Below are 21,162 nucleotides of genomic sequence, written 5' to 3'. Positions count from 1 at the left end.
ACACACACAAGTTTATAATCTTAATGAAGTCCAATTTCTCTTTTTTTTCTTTGGTTGTTTGTGCTTTTGGTGTCATCTCTAAGTATTGCCAAATCTAAGAACACAAAGATACACTCATTTTCTTCTAACTTTTATGGTTTTAGCTCTTACATTTGTGACTTTGATCCATTTTAATTTTTGTATAGGATGTGAGGTAGGGGTCCAAATTCATCATTTTGCATGTAGACACCTGGTTGTCTCCACACCATATTGTTAAAAAGACTATTCTTTCCCATTGAATGGTCTTGTCATCTTTGCCAAACATCAACTGACCGTAAGTGTACGGGCTTATTTCTGGACCCTCAATTCTATTCCATGAGTCTATGTGTTCCTGTGTATGCTATTTTGATTACTGTAGCTTTGTATTAACTTTTGAAATAAGGAAGTATGAGTTCCTTAATTTCATTCTTTTTAGATTGTTTAGCTCTTTGCAGTCCTTTGCAATTCCGTATGAATTCTTAAATTCTATCATTTCTGTAAAACAGTCATTGGAATTTTGATAGGAGTTGCATTGAATGTGTAGATTGCTGTGAGAATCAGTCATTTCAGCGTATTAAATCTTCAAATCCATGAATACAGGATGTCTTTTCATTTATTCAGGACTTCTCTTTCAGAAGTTTGATAGTTCTCAGTGTACATGTTTTTGCACTTCCTTGATTACATTTATTCTTACTTCTTTTTTTGTCTCACTCCGTCACCCAGGCTGGAGTGCAGTGGCATTATCTCGACCCACTGCAACCGCAGTGCACATCACCACATCCAGCTTTTTTTTTTTTTTTTTTTTTTTTTTTGTATTTTTAGCAGAGATGGGGTTTCACCAAGTTGGCAAGGATGGTCTCAAACTGCTGATCTCAAGTGATGTGTACACCTCGACCTCCCAAAGTGCTGGGATTATAGGTGTGAGCCACCGTGCTGGGCCCCTATTCTTTTTGATATTGTACATGGAGTTTTCTTAATTTATGGATTGCTTACAAACAATATTTAAAGAAATACAACTGACTTCTGTGTGCCAATCTTGTATCCTGTAAATTTGCCTAATTCTATTAGCTCTAAGTGGTTTTTATGAATTATGTAGGATTTTCCATATACAAGATGTCACTTATTAATATAGTCTTCTTCCTTTCCAATTTGACTATTTAAAAACTAGAAAGTTTTTTGATTCTTGCAAATTGGTTGGCAACTCATGGTGCTACATTACCTTGTACTTTTTCTTGCTGGTTTTAAAATGTGAGCTACTACAGAATTCCTACAGTGTTTGCTTCTGCCAGTAGCTGGCTGTTCTTCTAATTTGGAATCACTCTAAAAATTAAATCCCCTGCTTGAATTTTCTGGAACCACCTAAGGCTGCAAATCTTTACAAAGCCCAAACTATTACAAATTCTCCCAATATTCTCCTGCCACAGAGCACCAACTTTCAAGATAGGTAGAGTCCTAGTTGTACTAGCAATGGGTTTCTCCTATTTGACACCACTTTTGGGTGCATTCTGGGCTTTGCCAGAGTCATGAAAATTAAAGGTCAGCTGGGCACGGTGGTTCACACCTGTAACCCCAGCACTTTGGGAGGCCGCAGCAAATGGACTGCTTAAGCCCAGGAGTTCAAGACCAGCCTGGGTAACATGGTGAGTAGCCCCAACTACTCAGGAGGCTGAGGTGAGAGGATCGCTTGAGTCCAGGAGGTCGAGGGGTGTGCCACTGCACTCCAGCCTGGGTGACAGGGCAAGACCCTGTCTCGAAGAAAAAAAAAGAAAAAGTGAAAAAAGTTCACTTGGGTTACTTCATTCAAAATGCAAGCTGGTTCTGGGTATGTTCTGTTTTCCTCTGGGTTCTTGGCTTCAGTTTGGTTCTGGTCTGAGAGTACGCCTTCCTTTCTTGATAGAACACTGACACACTGGAAAAAAAAAAGGTTTTCCCCTAGCAACTGGTTGATTTTTCACAGGATTGATCAGGGTAATCATCCAGGCTGACAAAATCTGAATTGCATTATTTTACTTACAATAGAGAATAAAGAAGGTCTGATTAATAACTTTTTAATAGTATATTAGTTTTCTTTGTTCGTTTGGAGTTAGAAATGAAGCAAGCAGATTAAACATTTTCCCCAAGAATACAAATGGCAAGTATGTGTACCCTTGACAGACTACCATTTGGCTCAGTCATTTGTGTGTTAAATATCTGACCACCTAAAATATGCCAAGTAGTCATCTAGTAATTTATGAGAGAAAAATCTGCCCTCATAGAAGGGGTGGGCCTGACGGCGAGGCAATTATTACCTGTAAGATAGATAATACTGAATATGTCATGATGTACTCTATAGAGGTGATGCTGTGTTGGCGTTATTATATAGAATGGTCAAGAAATACTACTCTGATAAGGTATTTCAAGAGACCTAGTTAGGGAAAAGGAAGCTGTATGGTATGTGGGGTAAGATCATCCTAGGCAAAGGTAAGAGGAAGAGTAAACATCTTCACACATATTTGCAAGTCTCAGCAGGCCCACGTAACTGAGCTGGAATGGTGGTAAGGGAAGCAAGGAATTGGGGATTAAGCTGAGGCAAGAGTGGGCAAGAAAGTTATCTACAACCTTGTACATTAAATACTTTGTGTTTTTACTACAAATGAGATGGGAAACCATTAGGTTTGGAGAAAAGCCATGACATCTGATATGGTTTAAAGGGGTTGAGTGTGGGGGACAGATTGCTGCAAGGCGGGAGATCACTCAGGAGGCTATTGCAATAATCCAAATAAGAAATGATACAGCTTTAGATCATGGTGCTAACAGTGAGCATGGTAAATGGGCAGATTCTAAAGGCTGCTGCTAAGTCTGATTGAAGGTGGAATATGAGAAGTCAAAGTTGGTGCCTAGGTTTTAGGCCAGTGCAATTCAATGTTGGTATTTACTGAGCATGGGGTAATAGTATATGTGTATGTTTATGTCTTTGTAGACATATGGCTAGTTTTAGACATTTTAAAAGATGCCCTTTAGACTGTCATGTGGATGAATAGAAGTTATATGGGAGCTCAGGAGAAATAGCTGGAAGGTTAGTAAATGACAGTGGTTAACTGGGCTCCTAAGCCAGTATGGCATGAAAGTTCATTGTTCAGCCTTGATTACAAACTTGATATGGTAAATGAGAAATCAAGTTCTACAGAGGATCAGACAGTAGTACGCAAAAATGTAAATTTCATAAAAACATTTTTTACAATACAGAAAAGAGGGCTCTTAAAAAATCTCATTTATAAATAGCATACAGTTTGGGAAGAGCTAGATATTGACAGTGAGATTTTAACTGAAGCATCCCAAGTAAAAGAACAATTGTCAGAAACATCTTGTATACCTGAATCATATAAAATTTTTCAAACCTGAGGCCAGAAATGAGCAAGTAGTTATAAGGTAGCACGAAATAATGCAACAGAGTAATAATTTCTAGGGACTTAAGACATTCAACCAACTTCAATATATTTAAGTCTTTTTGTTAAGATGGTTCCTCCAGTTTTTTTTTTTCTCGGAGGGGGCACTGTCATGTTTTGAAGCCACTTCCAAATACCTTTTGTTTATTTTTCCATTACAATGGGACAGCACGAGAAATCTTAATAGCCACCTTCGGGAACATTTAATATTTGTCAAACACTGCAAACACCCTTAACATGGCATCATTTCCACTTGGAAAAATTGCTTAGTGTCAGGCCACAGAATGGGATCTGGGTTCAGATTTGTTCAGCTAGCTAACACAATACTTAGGTAAATCTTTGCACCTGATTACTTTTAAATACTTGATTGGCTGAATTCTATGCCTGTATGGTTATTCAAATTAGCCAATTGTAAGATGTTAATGTATTTTAATATTCCAAGTGTAAATGTGGAAATCAATGTACTGTATTACAATTCAAAGTACTAGGAAATTATCAGTTATCAGAAATGTAATACTTAAACACATTCTCTATAGCCAAAAACAGCTATAAAAAAATAGCTGTAGAGTCAAAGGATTACTGGTTGTAGTCTGTTACAAGGGAATGCTATGAACAGACTTCTGAAAATGGTTCTCAATCTTCACCATTCATCAGAATCACCTGGAGGGTGTTTTAATATAGGTGACTGGGCTCCCCGCCACAGTTTGATTCAGGACTGGGGTGGGGCCTGATAACTTACATTACAAAGAATTTCCCAAATGATGCTGAGATTGTTATCTCAAGAGACATTTTGAGAGAATCACCACCTTAATTTCTTCATAAACTGTATAAAATTCAAAATCGAGCTCACACGCAACATTAAGCTCAAGTGTGGATTTCATGTTAGCTGGAATTACCGAGTAAGACCAAAGTGTCTTTAAACACAGACTTTAATGGTAACAATTCCTTTAAGCTCAATTAACTTTAGCTATTACAAGTCTTATGCACATGTCACTATTAGACAATATTTAGTGACTTGCACTGGGTTCCTCATAAAAGACAAATTCACTTAAAAGTGTAATCAACAATCATTAACAGTTTTGTTATGCCAACACAAAACATGGCTAATTTGAGTTACCCCCCCTCCCCACCCAAATCACTAACACAGCATGATCAGTCCCTTTAAGTATACTTCAACTAAGCCATTTCAAAAAAAATACCAAAAAAAACCCAAAAATAAAAAAACAAAAAAAAGTGAGTGTTTCACTACCCCTGAGACCACTAGTTAACTGTGGTTCATACTTTAAAATGTGAGTACACCCACATAAGAAAGCAAATTAATCAGCTTTAAAAAATCTGATTATCACATTGCAAACTCGCCCAGGAAAAACAAATTGTCACTTAAAATGTAAATTTACCATTAACAGGCCAACTGGACCTTAATTCTTAAGAGTTTACGCATTAAAAGATCTAGGAAATACACAGACATAGTCAAAAATGATTCTAATACTCAGTTGGGTCCTATACATGGCACTAGTAATGTCAAATTATTGGGTGGAGTGGGGGAAAGGGCAAATTCTTAGATTCTTTTGAAGATTTCATTGTACATGATTTCATGTCCAGTATCCATACATTCAAAAATGTTGGTTTTCCAGGTACTTTACTGTTCTTTTAAACCTGGAGAAGCCTCTATGGCTTATTCCCTTAGAAGCAACAAATGAAATGATGTATAAAGCATCAAGTCAAAGATACAGAGAACTGGACACATCCACTAATTGTTACAACAATCAAAGAAGTCATCTCTGTAAATACCTAAGGGTTGTCTAAGGCTATAAAGGTCAATTTGAAAGCCAATTAGGGATCCACTGTGTTCCATAAAAGTGTTTTACACTCATGTTTGGCTTTCAAGAAGTGATATGCCTACTAAAGCTGTTATTTTGAGAGTATATGCATCTCAGAAGTAATTTTGAAAACAGAGCCATAGAGCAGTTTTTCTTACCTTGCGGAGCAGAATGTAACTAATATTTCTCATTCATAATTTGAATCCAAAAAAGTTATGCAGTATGACATCTACCCTGAAGGAGCCATTTTAAGCAAAAGACAAAATGAAAAAATTCACTCATTGGAAAAACTGCGTAGCTGGTTTTTTTCCCAATGAAATGATTACAGAATTAACAAAGCCAGAACATCTTCAGAAGGCATGCATTTCACTTCCAGTTTAGAGAAGAACCTCAAGTCAATAAATCATGTCCAAACTACATATTAAAATGTTTATAAAAAGTAAGTTTTAACATTTATTTCTAGCTTTCCACATCTGTGTGCAGACAAGGAATAAGATTGCACATAAGTGTAAGCAGTGCAAAAATGTGGAAGTGGAGGAGTCACAGATGTGCTAGAACTTTAAGAAATAAAGCAGTGGACAAAATCAAAATAACCAGGAAACATGTAAAACTATGGGATCAGAATTAGGAAAGGTGAAGAATGGTAATGCCCTTGTTACTACAGAAGTTAAATTAGTGGCACAGATAGCACTTGTCAAACAAAAAACAATCCAATAGCATTGACTTTTATTCATTCATGTTAAGTCACCTGAAATGATATCTGTTGCATTTAAATGCTCATTAATGTAAATGGCTGAACAAATCCATTTCAATGGATACTCAATATCCCACATAGATAAGTCACTTCAACACAGCCTCATGACAACTCCCACACCAAAACAGTACTTTATTTTGCAAATTTTGACCCATTATTACTCCCATGTTATGTTTTTTTTTTTTCAGCTGTCAAGTGTACAAGGTGAAGAGAAATTTCAGTTAGACAGGGGCTGCACCTGGAAAATAAATTTCTTAAACTCCATAAACACATTTCAAAACTGCTGGGTCCCAGAAGTCCATCTATGAACTCTAGGGCTGCCAGTATCATGTGCAGCACATTAAAGCTACACTATCCAAATAGCTTATTAATTCTGCATAAATCAGGTCAAGCAATGTGTCAACCTGTAACAGACTGTGCACTTTAACTGAACATGGCAAAATATCCACTCTTTCGAACTTTACATCATCATTTGATGTCAAACAATGAAGCAAATCCCAACAGTATATACAAAAAACAGCTTTGCATTTACAAAAGATTGTTTCCCATACTGATTAATCCAGGCAGCTAACTCATTGGTTTATGCAACTTTATTGAAGAAAAATAAATCAATTACTAGCAGAGCTATTAGTTGATCACTCATCCATTAACAACTTGCATCATTTATTCAGTGCTATATTAAACAGTGTATTGGAAGATAGATTAACTAATAGCTCCAAGCCTCCTAACAATTTAAATGAAAATTACAAAATGTTTGAGACCCTATTTTGGAATACAAAGGGTGTTTGACTTCCAATTTCCATTCTCTGTAGAACAAGAACAGGTCATTCCTTTATTGACATGCATAAAATACATCACATTTTCTGTTCTGCTGATGCTATAAATTCAATACCAATTCTCCAGCCACATCAGTTATGAGCATAAAGTATATCATGTAACCTCAAATCTCTAACAGTGGAAGGCTTAAACAAGAATGGATGCTGCTAGAATAATGCTGTATCCTTTGATGTGACAACTGAGCATCCATCTCCCTCCCCCTCAGATGATTTCTTCAGCATGTTAGAGCAGTGAGGAATGGTTTTAGTCTCATAACCAAGTTAGAGTGAAGACATTGGCCACATAATACACATGCTCCATTTTTTTTTTTTTTTAATTCTGAGTCTTGGGCAACTGTTCTCTTGTAACTACTTTACAGTTTCTAAAAGCAGTTATTGTCCAAAGCTGGAAGAACTTAAGTCTTCTCAGATGAGCATGTGAATGAATGGAGGGAGGTAAACAAAAAATAAAATTAAAAAAGATGAGGTCTGACAGGGGAGCAGCCGGATAAGAAAATCAAAAAAGGAACAGTAATTTAAAGTTTATTCCAGCTATAATGCAGGTTATTCTGACTTTAAGGTAGCATCACATGGCATACTTCTGAGTCCATTCCCGAGATATTCTGTTGTACCTGTAAATAAAGATGTTATTTTTAAAAGTTAAAATAAAGTGAAAGAATTCCTAATACTTTAAATGGAAAGGAAAGATTTCCATTTTATCATCTTCAGACCCATCATGAAGTCATCTCTAATGACTATGATTAGAATAAAAGCCAACAAGGGAGAAATAGCATTGGTACTCAAAGCAATGTGGGAAATGAGAGCCTGATGCTCTGAAAGCAGTATTTTAATACAACTAAGAAAGCAGCACTGAAAATTGGGAGGCTGACAAAAATCAAAAGACCCTTTCTCTCTACTACCGAGCTCATGCTCTAATTTTAACATGAAAAAATTTTTACAGTTCATTATGGACAAATGTTAAAATAGTATACACATTGTATCTATCCACAGAAATTTCCACCAAAGCCAGAACCAGGCTTTTAGTAAAACAATTTTATTTGAATCCTGGAGTTTGAGAAATTACTTTCTCCTGGATATTGTAAGAATAAATGGCTTTGGGACTTAGGTAGAGGCAGAAGGGGAAGATGACACTGGGCAGAATGACAAAGGGCAGTAATTTCCAAAATGGGTGTGTGAGTGGTTGTGCTCATCAGAATCATGTGTTACTTTTAATAAGTGTGGTAACTGAGGCTAATAAGCACCACCGAGACCTGTTGAGTACAACAAGGGCATCTTTGTTTAAAAAGATCAACAGGTAATTCACACACAAGCAAGGTTATTACTCAGGAAGACTACTAACATTGATAAATACTATCAGCTTCCCACTGGATTATATTCATGCCACAGACTACTTACCCCAACAAAAAATAGTGATAACCTTAAGAAATGAATATATATATATATATATATATATGCACAGGAAAATTTTAATATTTATAGTTTAAATATTAGCTAGCTTTATTTCAAACCAAGAACCAAAATGGTCCAAAAACTTTCCTAAACTTTTAAAAAAGTTATCTACCAATTCATTGTCATCTCCTAAGGATACTCTCTCAAAAAGCCAGCAGTTTAAAACAAAGGCTTTATTTAGCATACAGGGAGCCACAAAGTACAGTTGACGCTAATGCATGCTTGTCAGTAATGAACACTTAGTTTAGATGCTTAGGCTTAAAAGTGTTTTTCCCTTATATACTATCTCCTGGCAAAATTTGAACTAAACCACCACATTCTGTATAGGATTGGTACAAAGTCTTAAGCTAGAATTTAAACACCATGGTAGTTTGAAAGAAAAAGATACTACATAAATTCCCATTTCTTACTAGTGCTATATAACTGCTTTGCCATGCAATACTTTCAAGCAATAACGACTACCAGATATTTACTTTCACGTTAAACAGAGATCAAGCAGTTAAATGTACAGTTTTCAGAAGACTACCACATCTGTTACCTTTTGTTAGTTAATACAGTGCCTTAACGCATGCAGCACTCAAGTGCTGGCAGTACCATGAATAAGCGCACCATAAGAGTGCAGATCCTCTTACCCTACAACATAGCGTATTTCTCTGTCCACTCTCTTGCTAACCTATTGTACCTAATTGAACAAGTACACTTAGCATTAATTATAACATATGAAAGTTATAATGGTTAAGTTGAACATAAATATTATTCAAATATTTGAGAAATTTAGACCAAATTTTTACAACAGTACTAACATTTTTTGGAAAAACATGCTTAGGGTAAAGAAAAATTTGCTTTCTTTCCCAAAATTTGAGAAATAAAGTGATACTGTAACACGTGTGCTAGGAAAAAAAAAAAAAAAAGAAAAAACACTTTAGAGGGGAGCATTCACTGTCACGTAAACTAAAGCCTAGTTTTTTTCAAAAACCACATTTTAATAACTTTCTGCATATTTTAACTGTTATCTTACTAAATATCAAGTCTTCTTGCCATTGTCACAAGCAAAGTATAAGCCTAACTCATTAAGTAAAACCACTTTTATAATAACTTTTAAACATACTTACTTATCTCTGTCTGTTTTATAGATCCGTGCAATCTCTGGCACTAGGGGGTCATCTGGGTTTGGATCACATAGCAGTGAACAAATGGATAAAAGAACTGCAAGAAAACAAAAATGTCTGTTACCCAGTTTCAGGAGTTTGGATAAATAAATCTTTCTAAACGGTGTATTACAAACCTCAATCCTCAAAAGACTTATTAGTTTGTATCTCTATCTCAATGAGACATAGTTTTACAAAGATTTTGTTTCATAGACGACAAGCTCCTGGTAAGCAAGAAGTGCTAAAAACAAGGTTTCGTGGCATCAGATTCACTGCTGACTAGCCATAAAAATAGTTTAAGATAGGCAACTGATGCCATATTTATATATATATATTTTAAATAGGCATAAATGATATTAGAACTTAGGGAGTTTGTTGGTACTCTGTGTGGGTGGGTGTGGGGGGACTTTAGCAAGAATATGCAGGTAACACTCATGCCACATTCACAGCTGTTAGGAATGACGAAAAATCCATTCTTTGCCATTGTCTTGGGAATTTGAGAAAAACCTTCAAGTACTCCACTAAATGTTTTGTCTCCTTGAACTTGTAAGCAAGAAACTATATTCCCAAGAGTACTAGTTAAATACAACAATGCCAAAATCTCTTTAGTACTAAGTGAGTCACCAGCTCTAGTTCTTACCTTAACCAGTTCAACATACTGATGTATAAGATGTCAAGCATTAAGGAATATAGACTGCATTCACTTTGAGTGCCTGTTAGTGCCAGTCACCATATATGGTGCTGTTATAAAATGTTAAGATATAAACGCTTGAAATGGTTCTGACCGATATTTTTTAAAAAAAGCAATAGTATAAAAAAGACAACACTGTCACATAAATATTTACTGACTATAGCAAATTTAATTTCAAACCCAGATACAGCAGAACAAATATAAAATTATCTAACATAGGAGACCTGGCTATATAATAACTCACAGAAAAAAGGTAGCTTCAGTTGTGAATGACTGCTAGTTTAATAAGTTAGCAAAGTATGGCTGCCAAAAAAGCAAGTTGTTTTAATGACAAAACAATACCAATTCAATCTGCCTTTACAGAAACAGTTTTCAGTGTTACAGTACATTCCCAGCAGTAGAAAAACTTGGAAGCTGATATTCAGGTACGGAACATGGTTTGAAAAGAAATTGGAAAGCATCCAAGAGGGTGAAAAACAGGTTTAAAATTTTAAAAACACTTGAATTATGGCAGCATCTGCCCAAGTTGTTTTTCTCCCTTAAATGATTCTACTCAATAAAGTTTGGGAAATGCTGCTGCTACAGAGTAGTCCCTCCATGAGATTCAAGTGCAGTATATAAGCAGATTAAACTTTTATACAATGCTTTGCCTTTTGAAAAAGCTGTTTTGTACTTACTGAACTCATAAAATCATAAAACAATTAATGGTGAAATACTATTAATTATTACAACTCCACCTAGGATATTCATGCAAAGACTGCACAGCCTGTTACATATAACGGATGCCTATTAAAAGTAGGAGACCAGAATTGATCTACAGATCTAAGATTATACAACTTTAGACTGTCATTAGGTAGAAACAACCTATCATGGTTACATAACACATTACTAAAGATTTGTGTAAAAATTAACCCAGGAAAGCAAAATCAGATTTTTCCTAGAGTGGAAACCTCAGGATTCAAAAGCTCTATTAAGTTTAGGTATATTATACCATTCTTGGTAAAAAGGCAACAAGTTAGTGTGAGACGTCCAAGTGGTTTGGGATTGAAAAATACAGAAGTCAATTAAAACAAATTTTGCTATTATAAGATGAGATGAAGGTAACTCATTAGGCAAATAATGCCTACCCACCCCAATTTGAATTTTAACAACTTCTTACAAAGTATCTTTAATCACCACCACCTAGAAGAACAAAAATGATAAAAATAACTTTATTGCTTCCCCATCTCTTACCAAAAAGCTGGCATAATAAAAATACTCAGATAAGTAGATCTAAGAATGAAATTTTATTAGAAAATGAGAACAATTTAAGACTATTTCACTAGAAGTATTTTTACCTTTAGAAATTGTTAAAGCAGGCGACCACTGTGATCTTAGAATATCGAGACAAATGCTGCCATTACTGTTAATATTTGGATGATAAATTCTTGTTGTAAATGCAACCTAAAACAAAAACTTTTAAGTATTTTATTCAAATAAAAACAAACATCTTTTAAAGCAAAACTTAAAATAATCAAGTCACAATGTTAAAAATGTCATCCATTAGCATACAAGTTCTAAATATCATAGAAACTGGTTTTTACAATCTGACCATAACCCCCCTGCCTCCTCTCTTTAAAATAGAAACCTGAACTTTTGGATAAAAATTTCATTACTCATGTGATGTAAAGTTCTAAAGGCTACTTTGGCCCTACCACGTCATGAATCAAAGGGCAATTTAAATGTATTTAACACATTCATTTAAAACAGCCCTAACTTTTGGATGTAACCAAAATTTGTAGACCATCTCATTTAAAGTTTCATTAAGTTACACAGGTACGCATGAGTCTTCATTTCCACCGTACATAAAACAGAAACTTGAATCACAAAAATGGAAACCATCACAAATTGCACCTGTAACGTTACTAAAGACTGTTATAGTGACATGTTTATGACCTTTGTATATAACCTTCTCTAATTACTCATACAGGTTGAATTTATGTTAATGACTGAAAGTCAAGGATAATATGCTTTTAATACTTATAAACCAATCAACTCAGTGCACTAAGCAACTCCAAGTTTTCATAAATTTATACTTACGTATACAAAACTATAAGCATAATAAGCATATGTTGTAACAATACATGCAAATATAAATTGAAGTTGGACATTTCATGCCTACAAGACGACAAAAGCCCAAAATCAGAATCTGTGTAACAATAATACAGATGAGGGGGGAGCTTCCACATGGTCTGAATCTTGCAACATTAAGGAAAAGGCAAACCTTATCCCTATTTACAAAGTTCAAACTGAGGTCTAGCTCTTTAAACCAAAGTTTAAGAGTCAGCATCTATACCTCAGTGCCTCAATTCAACATATATATTCAGCCTAGGCAGAACCCTATCGTCCAAGAATGCTCTATTCCTTTGAAATAAACCATAAATCTATACTAACAGATTGTGAGGGAAAATACTTGCCTTAGGTGGTTTGAAGGGGTAGTCTGTAGGAAAATGAATTGTCAAAAAGAATACACCGCCTTGATATGGGCTGTCATTCTGTAAAAAGAAAAGTATGCTTAACTGAAATTTAAAATATTATTGCTAAATATTCTGTAACGTTTGTTTCCAAGCATTTCTCTAATAATGAACCAAAATCACTTATTTACACTGTAATAAACAGTCCATGAAAATTCAGTCTATAGTAATAGAAAAAAAAAAACACTTAAAACTTACACAGGTCACCAAAATGATTTTTTAAAAAGTTATCAAGAAACACAAGTATTCTAGATCTCAATTCTCAGAGGAAAAAGTACACATAGCAATAAAGCCTGCATCATCGCCTTTCAGAATAATCTGTAAATAAAATTTTACATGTGTAGATTATTTCTTCCAATAGTCAAATGTGTACAAATGGCTTTACAACAGTCCATTCTGCCCACTGGCAAACCAAATGTAAGCTATCCCAGGTAACTAACACACACCTTCAAGAGGAGAACAGAGAAAAGCCTAAGCTTCTCATTTTTCATCAATACCAGAAAATACATTGTCCCTATTTTATGCATGAGAAAAATGAGGCTTAAAGAACTTAGTCTAGTGTACAAATGGTAAATGATAGAACCAAGATTCAAACACAATTCTTTTGAAGACCACTTAATGACCAGATACTGACCTACTTGGGAATTTGAAGCTAAAATGTGGAATGCCTAACTGCCTCTGAGTATGCAAAGAACCAATCCAAAGACATGTTTTAAAACTTACATGAACTGGGTTTTTACCAACACTCACTCCCCTCTATTAGAAAGGCTTTGTATATACAGCTATATGAGCCTTTCAACTATGCCCATCCTGGATGTCAAGCACATAAAAAATAGGCCTGACACTAACACAGCTCATCTAATTCCTACCCTTCTGTAAAATAATTAAACATTAATTCAATTAATCTAACCCCTTGCTATACACTGTATATGTGTAAGGGATCCAAAGAGCATTTTTTTTAATCTTTATGAGATTAAACTCTGATAGACATGTAAAGTAACTGCAATGAAATATTATAGGTATCATGAAATATGAACAAGGGACATGTGGAGCTCAAAGAAGAAAGGTCAATTAATTAATGAAGAATCAGGTTCAAAGAAATACACAACTAGTAAATGGAAGAGCTTTTGTTTGTTTGTCTGAGACGGAGTCTCACTCTGTCGCCCAGATTTAAGTGCAGTGGCGCAATCTCGGCTCACTGAAACCTCTGCCTCCTGGGTTCAAGCAACTCTCCTACCTTAGTCTCCCTAGTAGCTGGGATTACAAGCATGCATCACCACACCCAGCTAATTTTTGTCTTTTTAGTAGAGACTGGGTTTCACCGTGTTGACCAGGCTGGTCTTGTGGCCTCCTGATCTTGTGCTCCACCTGTCTCGGCCTCCCAAAATGTGGAGATTATAGGCATTAGCCACTATGCCCAGCCAGAGCTTCTATTTAAATTGAGTCCTCCTCCAACTCCCAAGTTTTCCCTTCTTTTTCTTGGTGGGGGTGGAGGGGGGGAATGGGAACGGGACGGGGGACAAACGAGACACAGATTATTGTCTTGCTGTGTTTGTGTTGCCCAAGCTTGAGTAAAATGGCACAACCTCAGCTCACTGCAAGCTCCGCCTCCCAGGTTCAAGAGACTCTTCTGCCTCAGCCACCTCGGTAGCTTGGATTACAGGTGCACCAACATGCCCAGCTAATTTTTTATTTTTAGTAGAGATGCGGTTTCACCATGTTGGCTGAACTCTAACCCCTGACCCCAGGTGATCTGCCTGCCTCAGCCTCCCAAAGTGCTGGGATTACAGGTATAAGCCACCGTGCCCAGCCCCTTTTCATATTTTCTGTAAAATATGGAACTAGAAAACCACTCCAGTCACTTAGAATGTGACCTGAGTTTATTAGATTAACGTATCTTTGTTAAATACAGTTATATTAACTTTGAATAGATGCTTCAAATAGCATATAGTTTCACCTGATCTGATACTATACAAGACAGTTTTTTTCTGTGTAAAATTAACAACTTAAGGGAATCTCAAAGTTTTTTTTTTTTTTTTTTGAGACAGGGTCTTGCTCTGTCGCCCAGGCTGGAGTGCAGTGGCACAATCTTGGCTCACTGCAATCCTCTGCCTCCTGGGATCAGGTGATTCTCCCACCTCAGCCTCCTGAGTAGCTGGAACTACAGGAGTGAGCCAGCACAGTCAGCTAATTGTTTTTGTCTTTTTAGTAGAGATGGAATTTTTTTGGTCTTTTTAGTTGAGGATGGTCTCAAACTGCTGAGCTCCAGTGATCCACCCACCTTGGCCTCCCAAAGTTTTGGGATTACAGTTGTGAGCCACCACCCCTGGCCCCAAACACTGAAGTTTTAATAACCCAATTCCAGAAGTTCTTTGTAAGCTTTCATTTCAATTTTCATAAAATCAAATGCTGTCTACGATGCTTCTGAAATAAAGGCAATCTGCTGATGGGATTTAGGCAAAGCCAAATTTCATTTTGTTTGTTCAAAGAAAGAACTTTATAAAGAAGGCAAAATATTTCAATGTTACAATTTAACACTAAAGTTCTGCCATACCAAAGAGGAAGAACTACAAGGTTCAGAGATAATGAAACTAGGCCATATAAAAAAATGAGACCCTAAGATATTTAAATTCTATTATGGATCAGCAGCAAACTACACCAAAAGAAACAAAACCCCGAAGAATAAGGAACACCGTGATCAGCAAATCGACTAAAATCTTACAAGTCCAGAATTTATATTAGATTTCTTCAGAAACCTTCTACCTGTTTTGCTCTCATCAGGGCAAAGTTGCTTCCTCACAGTGCCTCAGCTCTTCCGTGGCAATAAAATGTTGGTATTCTTTTTTTTTTTTTTCTTTTTTTTTCTAAAGTGGTGCTGTCGCCCAGGCTGGAGTGCAGTGGCATGATCTTGGTTCACTGCAACCTCCACCTCCCAGGTTCAAGTAAATTCACAGGCCTCAGCCTCCAAAGAAGCTGGGATTACAGGCATGCACCACTACACCCAGCTAAAAATGTTGGTATTCTTATAGGTTGATTTTCCACTCTTAACTGCTGACCCATAACAATTTGAGTTGCAAAATACATCTCTGGTGCAGTTATTCACTCCAGGGCATATATTCAAATGCCTACTAGTATTTCTACTTGGATATCTCATCTCATGTGTCCAAAACAAACTCCTTGTCTCCTCAATTCCTTTTTTCCTGTTTATTAATAGCAAGCCATAACTGAAAGCCACAAACCAGGATCTCATCATCGACTTCTTCCTCTCTCATCTCATCAGAGTCAAGATAGTTATCAAATAAGATCTTTAAAATTTCTTGACCTTGCCTCTCCTTTATGCCACTGTCACTACTATCTTAGTTCACGATGTCATCTTCAGCCTAGATTATGGCAATAGCTTACTAATGATTATCCCTCCATCCTAATGATAAAGTGGTCTTTTAAAAATGTTTCTCCCCTGCTAGAAATCTACCATAGTTTTTAAGATATAACTCCAACTCCTAAGTACATACGGTGCTTTATGATCTGGGTGCCCATCAATCTAGTTTCATCTTGTTTCTTCTATAGAACATGCTCTCTACTACACATAAAATATTACAGGGATAACACATCTTTTCCTCTCCCCTACTTGGAATATTCTTCCTTATAATATAGCCCTTCCTTTGTCTTATCTGCTCCCTACCCTTCTTTTATACCTCTTTAAGCACATAGTTACCATTACCCACCCATACATCTAACATTTACTTATATTTCTCTTTTATTAGACTACAAAGCTCCTGAATGAGTAAGGTAAAGATGGAAAAAGTCTTCAGGTATCACTAACCTATGTGGGAAATGACATAATACACTTGAAATGAAAGTTGAAAAAATAACCCTTATGGACCAAATAAAATAGTATCTATAGGCCAATTATTTTAATTCAGATAGTTTTTCTGGTTGATTATGCTCAGGCTGCCAAAGGTTACATTTTTCAGCTACTTTCACATTTTTCGCAGGTACTCTCTTCTACATCTCTGTCATAGATTAGGTGGAAGTTATTGTTCTCTAAATCTATCTTTTTCTGCCAACTGCATTTCCAATAAAAAAAAAATTAAGCAAGTAAATATCAGAGGCAATAGGTAAAGAAGTCAATGTCTTCTAATTGCATCAATTCTTGTTGGAAACTAACCATAACATAGTAATGTCTAACTGCATCAATTCTTGTCGGAAACTAACCGTAACATAGTACCCCTGGCTCCCACCCCAAAAAAACCATACACACAAAAAACTAGCAATGTTGTCATTTCTTTCAAAGGTTTAGTTTTTAGTCAATAGTTGTGCTTCCGAAGTAGTTTACCTTCAGAAAGAATAAGCCAGTACATTTGATTATTAAAACCAAGCAATTTTGCTATATAACTAAAAGATCTAAAGGATTTCCCAACAATTCACTAAAACCAAAGTTACTCTATTGAAACTTAAAATTAGATGGTATATTCACTAGAAAGTCAGGAATCTTCAGTTCTGTGGCACTGGCACCACTTTAAGGGACCTAAGTAGTAGTCCAAAGCAAAAGTGACGTTGTTAACTGTCTAGTTCTCCCACTAAATCTGTAATTTACGGGTTGCTTTGGGTCTCAATTGCTTGCTACACAGAGTAACCACACTCACAAAATAAGCTACTATTTATCTTATACAGTGATGCTTTGTCACAAAGAAGTATTCAGAAGCCAAAAGAACAAAATGAGTTGTTTCATTGGTGCATTCCACCGTAAGCATATAGTTAACTATTTAAAGCTGGCATCTAAATTATGTGCTTACTTATGTACAAGACAATACCCATACTTTGGGTGGATTTTTATAACCTTTGACTCCTTCTTGAAATTACCCAGCCAACAGTGAGAACTAACCTTTTTAACTGAAAACGTATTTCAGCGAGTACTGCTACCAAAGTAAAACCCAGTAGTTGCGGTTGATCACGTTAATATTTAAATAGTTCTGAAAATCACATGCTTCTGTTTGTAAAAGCAGAAAGCTGCTAGTCATTATATTAAAAGAATTCAGCAAGGAACAGCCATCATCTGATATATTTAAAAAATGAAAAAAGGTAAATGTTTTCTGAAAATAAAAGCAAATTAAACTGCTAAAAAAAAATCTGTCAGAATAAGCAACATCATTCTCTAAAAAAATTACTACCATACACTCATTTTTCATGTTTCCTTTTGATTGTCTATAGGTATGCTCCTTGCCTTTTGGGAAAAACTAGTGTGTTGTTCAAAACAACAAAGTCTAAACTGTCAAGTAGAAAAACCAACTAGTTTTAAGGAGTTGGTTTATTCTGCACACCATCCAATTACAAGTCTTAATTACCAACGCTTCTGTGCTTTCTAAGTATTGACAGTTTTTACAATCAAACTATCAACTACCCCCTGAATCAAAGATGAGCTTTATTTTAAGGCATTTTATTGAATTCTTTGAAAATTGGTAATCCAAAATGGGAAAATTCTAGAGGTTGCAAAAGCAACTGTTTTACAAAACACTAGGGTAGATAACATGGAATTGACCTAGTAGGCATTGTGGTAAACACATATCCCATCTAAAAAAGGGAGGCAGCTGTCATTCCATCCCAAGTCATTACTGCTTATGGAATGTGGGCCTACTCAGAAGGCTTTTATTTGAAGACTGCCAACTTTCAAAAACACTGTGTGGGCCAAACTGGGTAAGTCGACATTTAACTGCGTGTATTAAAATTACACAATTTTGCTACCAAATTAGATAAAAGTACTTTTAAAACAAAATAATATTTATAACAGTAAAAGTCGTCCTGTAATAACGAAACGTACAATCCCAGCTTTGTAGTTTATTAAAACGATCCAGGACATTTAAGTATTAAACTTAGTATTTGTACCCCTGCCATGTCTTACTTTGATTTAGTTTCTCTCCCTTTAGGGCACTAACATTTCAATTACTCTAAATTAATCCTCCCTGCTATGATTTCCCATTAATTTCTCCTACTCAGCACTTCATTCACCAGTCACTTATTTTCCATCTTATCACACTTCGGCACTTGTTTAGGTATCTGTCTCCTCTAGTACAGTGTAAGTTCCCTATAAGATTGACAGGGATGTCTGTTATGTTCATTTGTATCCTTATTACCTGGCACACAGTATGTACTCACATTTGAGACAGAAAAATGACTAAAGTTAGAATCAGAATTACTAAATAATGTTGATTCAACCCATCTACTAACTCTAAGAGCATTTATTCCTTTAGAATTATAAATATTACCACTGTCTCATCTAGTACATTATTGCTCTTTATGTTACTTATAAAACCACCAAAAAGGGAAGAAAATTTTCAGTAAGATACACAAGTAACTTAGAAAACAAATCTTTAAGCTCCTTACCAAGTTTAAAAAAAAAAAAAAAAAAGTTAAGTATTTGTGTAAGATACAGTCTTACCCCAGGATGTTTTAGTGCGCTCTAATTCTCTGAAATTCTTAGATGGTATCCATAATTCTGAATATTCAATTATCCAGCATATAGTTGCTTATCTACCCAGGATAGAAAGGAATTTTGCTATATTCAAAATATCACTTTCTGCCTAAATATATTCAAATTTTGCATAAAGTGAAATTCTATAAAGAATCAAATATCAAAATACAATTAAGCTACATTATTGACAGCTACAGTAATAGACTCTCTGAGTAACACAACTCATGGCAGGATCAGAACCAGTAACTTTGTCTCTATAAATAACAGGAAGTTCCACGACAATGCTTTACACAGTGCTATGAAGAAAAACTGAACTGAGATATAGAGATGTTTGGTAAGTCACAGAGATGGCTATACTCTAGAATGTGAACACAGGGATAGACACAAAGTACACGTAACCAATGACTAACTCATTATGTTGTTTCTTTCAAATGCTGTACAACTATGGAATATCCAAAATAGAATTAACTATATGATAAACCTACAGACCAAGTTAAAAATTACAACCAAATCAATGCTGGATTTTCACTTAAAACTAAATTTATAAATTATTAATACTTACAGGTCCCATAATTGTGGCTTGCCAATGAAACACTAGAAAAAGAAAAAAAATCTCTGATTATCTAAAAATGCACAAGCTTAAAAAAAATTAGGCATAAAAATCAACTTGAAAGTTACTTACTATCATCCCCAACTGGACCTGCAGAACATTGTGCTGGAGGGTCACGGGCCAAATCACTAAGTTCCTATACCAAGACAGAAAATGGGTGAGTCACAGAAGCTTAATTTAAGAAAACATAAGCGAGTCCATTGCTTTCAGCCACTTTCACCCTATTTTTAAAGGCACACTCCATCACAATTCACATAAATAATATAGTTCATTAGGAGAGATAAAACATGCCTGAACATATGCTGAGACAATCATCTTTAAAGCTAGAGTTCATAAAAATATGTATGCACACACATTGATACGAAATTTTTTATTTGCATAAACAAAAGCCGACCTCTTATAAACCAAAATAGCTATAATTAGATATTATCACAGTTTAAGAGCTTAGACCAGGGAGAGCTCAACATTCATGTTATTTGTTGAACTTCCAAGACCACTTTCAGAGGCCCTCAACTGTCTTAAATTCTTTGTTCTAATGAGAACACTTGGACACAGGAAGGGGAACACCACACACCGGGGCCTGTTGTGGCGTGGGGGAAAGGGGAAGGGATAGCACTAGGAGATATACCTAATGTAAATGACAAGTTAATGGGTGCAGCACACCAACATGGCACAGGTATATACATGTAACAAACCTTCACATTGTGCACATGTACCCTAGAACTTAAATTAAAAAAAAAAAAAATTCTTTGTTCTTCCTGAACCATCCTTCCTCCCCCATCCACTAACTCTATTTTCCACCTGAAAACCAAAAACACTCTCATGGGGCTAAGTACCCTTCTTGTTTTCTAATCTCCTTATTCTCTCAACTCTTTTTTTTTTTTTTTAACTCAACATCCTTTTATTTTTTTTTGAGAGGGAGTCTCGCTCTGTCGCTCAGGCTCGAGTGCAGTGGCGCAATCTCAGCTCACTGCAAGCTCTGCCTCCCGGGTTCACGCCATTCTCCTGCCTCAGCCTCTGGAGTAGCTAGGACTACAGGCGCCCGCCACCACGCCTGGCTAATTTTTTTTGTATTTTTAGTAGAGACGGGGTTTCACCATGTTAGCCAGGATGGTCTCGATCTCCTGACCTCGTGATCCGCCCGCCTCTGCCTCCCAAAGTGCTGGGATTACAGGCGTGAGCCACCACGCCCCGCTCAACATCAATTTTTAACTATTGAAATTCTTTTTTTTTTTTTTTCAGATGGAGTCTTGCTCTCACCCAGGCTGGAGTACAGTGGCGCCATCTCAGCTCACTGCAAGCTCCGCCTCCCAAGTTCATGCCATTCTCCTGCCTCAGTTTTCCAAGTAGCTGGGACTACAGGCGCCCGCCACCACACTCAGCTATTTTATATTTTTAGTAGAGACGGGATTTCACCGTCTTAGCCAGG

At 36.0% G+C, this 21,162-nt stretch overlaps 1 protein-coding gene across 7 annotated transcripts in view; it reads right to left on the bottom strand.

The window, feature by feature from the left end:
* Positions 1 to 5,967: 5,967 nt before the first annotated feature.
* Positions 5,968 to 21,162, bottom strand: part of UBE2D3 (ubiquitin conjugating enzyme E2 D3) — a 72,967-nt gene continuing 57,772 nt past the window's right edge. For 4 of the 7 annotated variants that reach the window (XM_050791936.1, XM_050791930.1, XM_050791931.1 and 1 more), the window contains 7 exons: positions 19,806 to 19,869; positions 19,686 to 19,717; positions 12,598 to 12,675; positions 11,479 to 11,584; positions 9,415 to 9,508; positions 8,935 to 8,984; positions 7,360 to 7,464 (listed from right to left, as the gene is read on the bottom strand). In XM_050791936.1, coding sequence (XP_050647893.1) covers positions 8,936 to 8,984; positions 9,415 to 9,508; positions 11,479 to 11,584; positions 12,598 to 12,675; positions 19,686 to 19,717; position 19,806 — 360 coding nt within the window. In that variant the 5' untranslated portion in view covers positions 19,807 to 19,869 and the 3' untranslated portion in view covers positions 7,360 to 7,464; position 8,935. Of the gene's footprint in view, positions 7,465 to 8,934; positions 8,985 to 9,414; positions 9,509 to 11,478; positions 11,585 to 12,597; positions 12,676 to 19,685; positions 19,718 to 19,805; positions 19,870 to 21,162 lie in introns of all 7 variants that reach the window. The other 3 variants (XM_050791933.1, XM_050791934.1, XM_050791932.1) reach the window with 1 other exon arrangement.

The sequence above is a fragment of the Macaca thibetana genome, chromosome 5, assembly GCF_024542745.1.
Source record: "Macaca thibetana thibetana isolate TM-01 chromosome 5, ASM2454274v1, whole genome shotgun sequence".
NCBI classification, from domain to species: domain Eukaryota; kingdom Metazoa; phylum Chordata; class Mammalia; order Primates; family Cercopithecidae; genus Macaca; species Macaca thibetana.
Note: the sequence above shows the minus strand (reverse complement) of the source record. Positions and strands in the feature narration are given on the sequence as shown.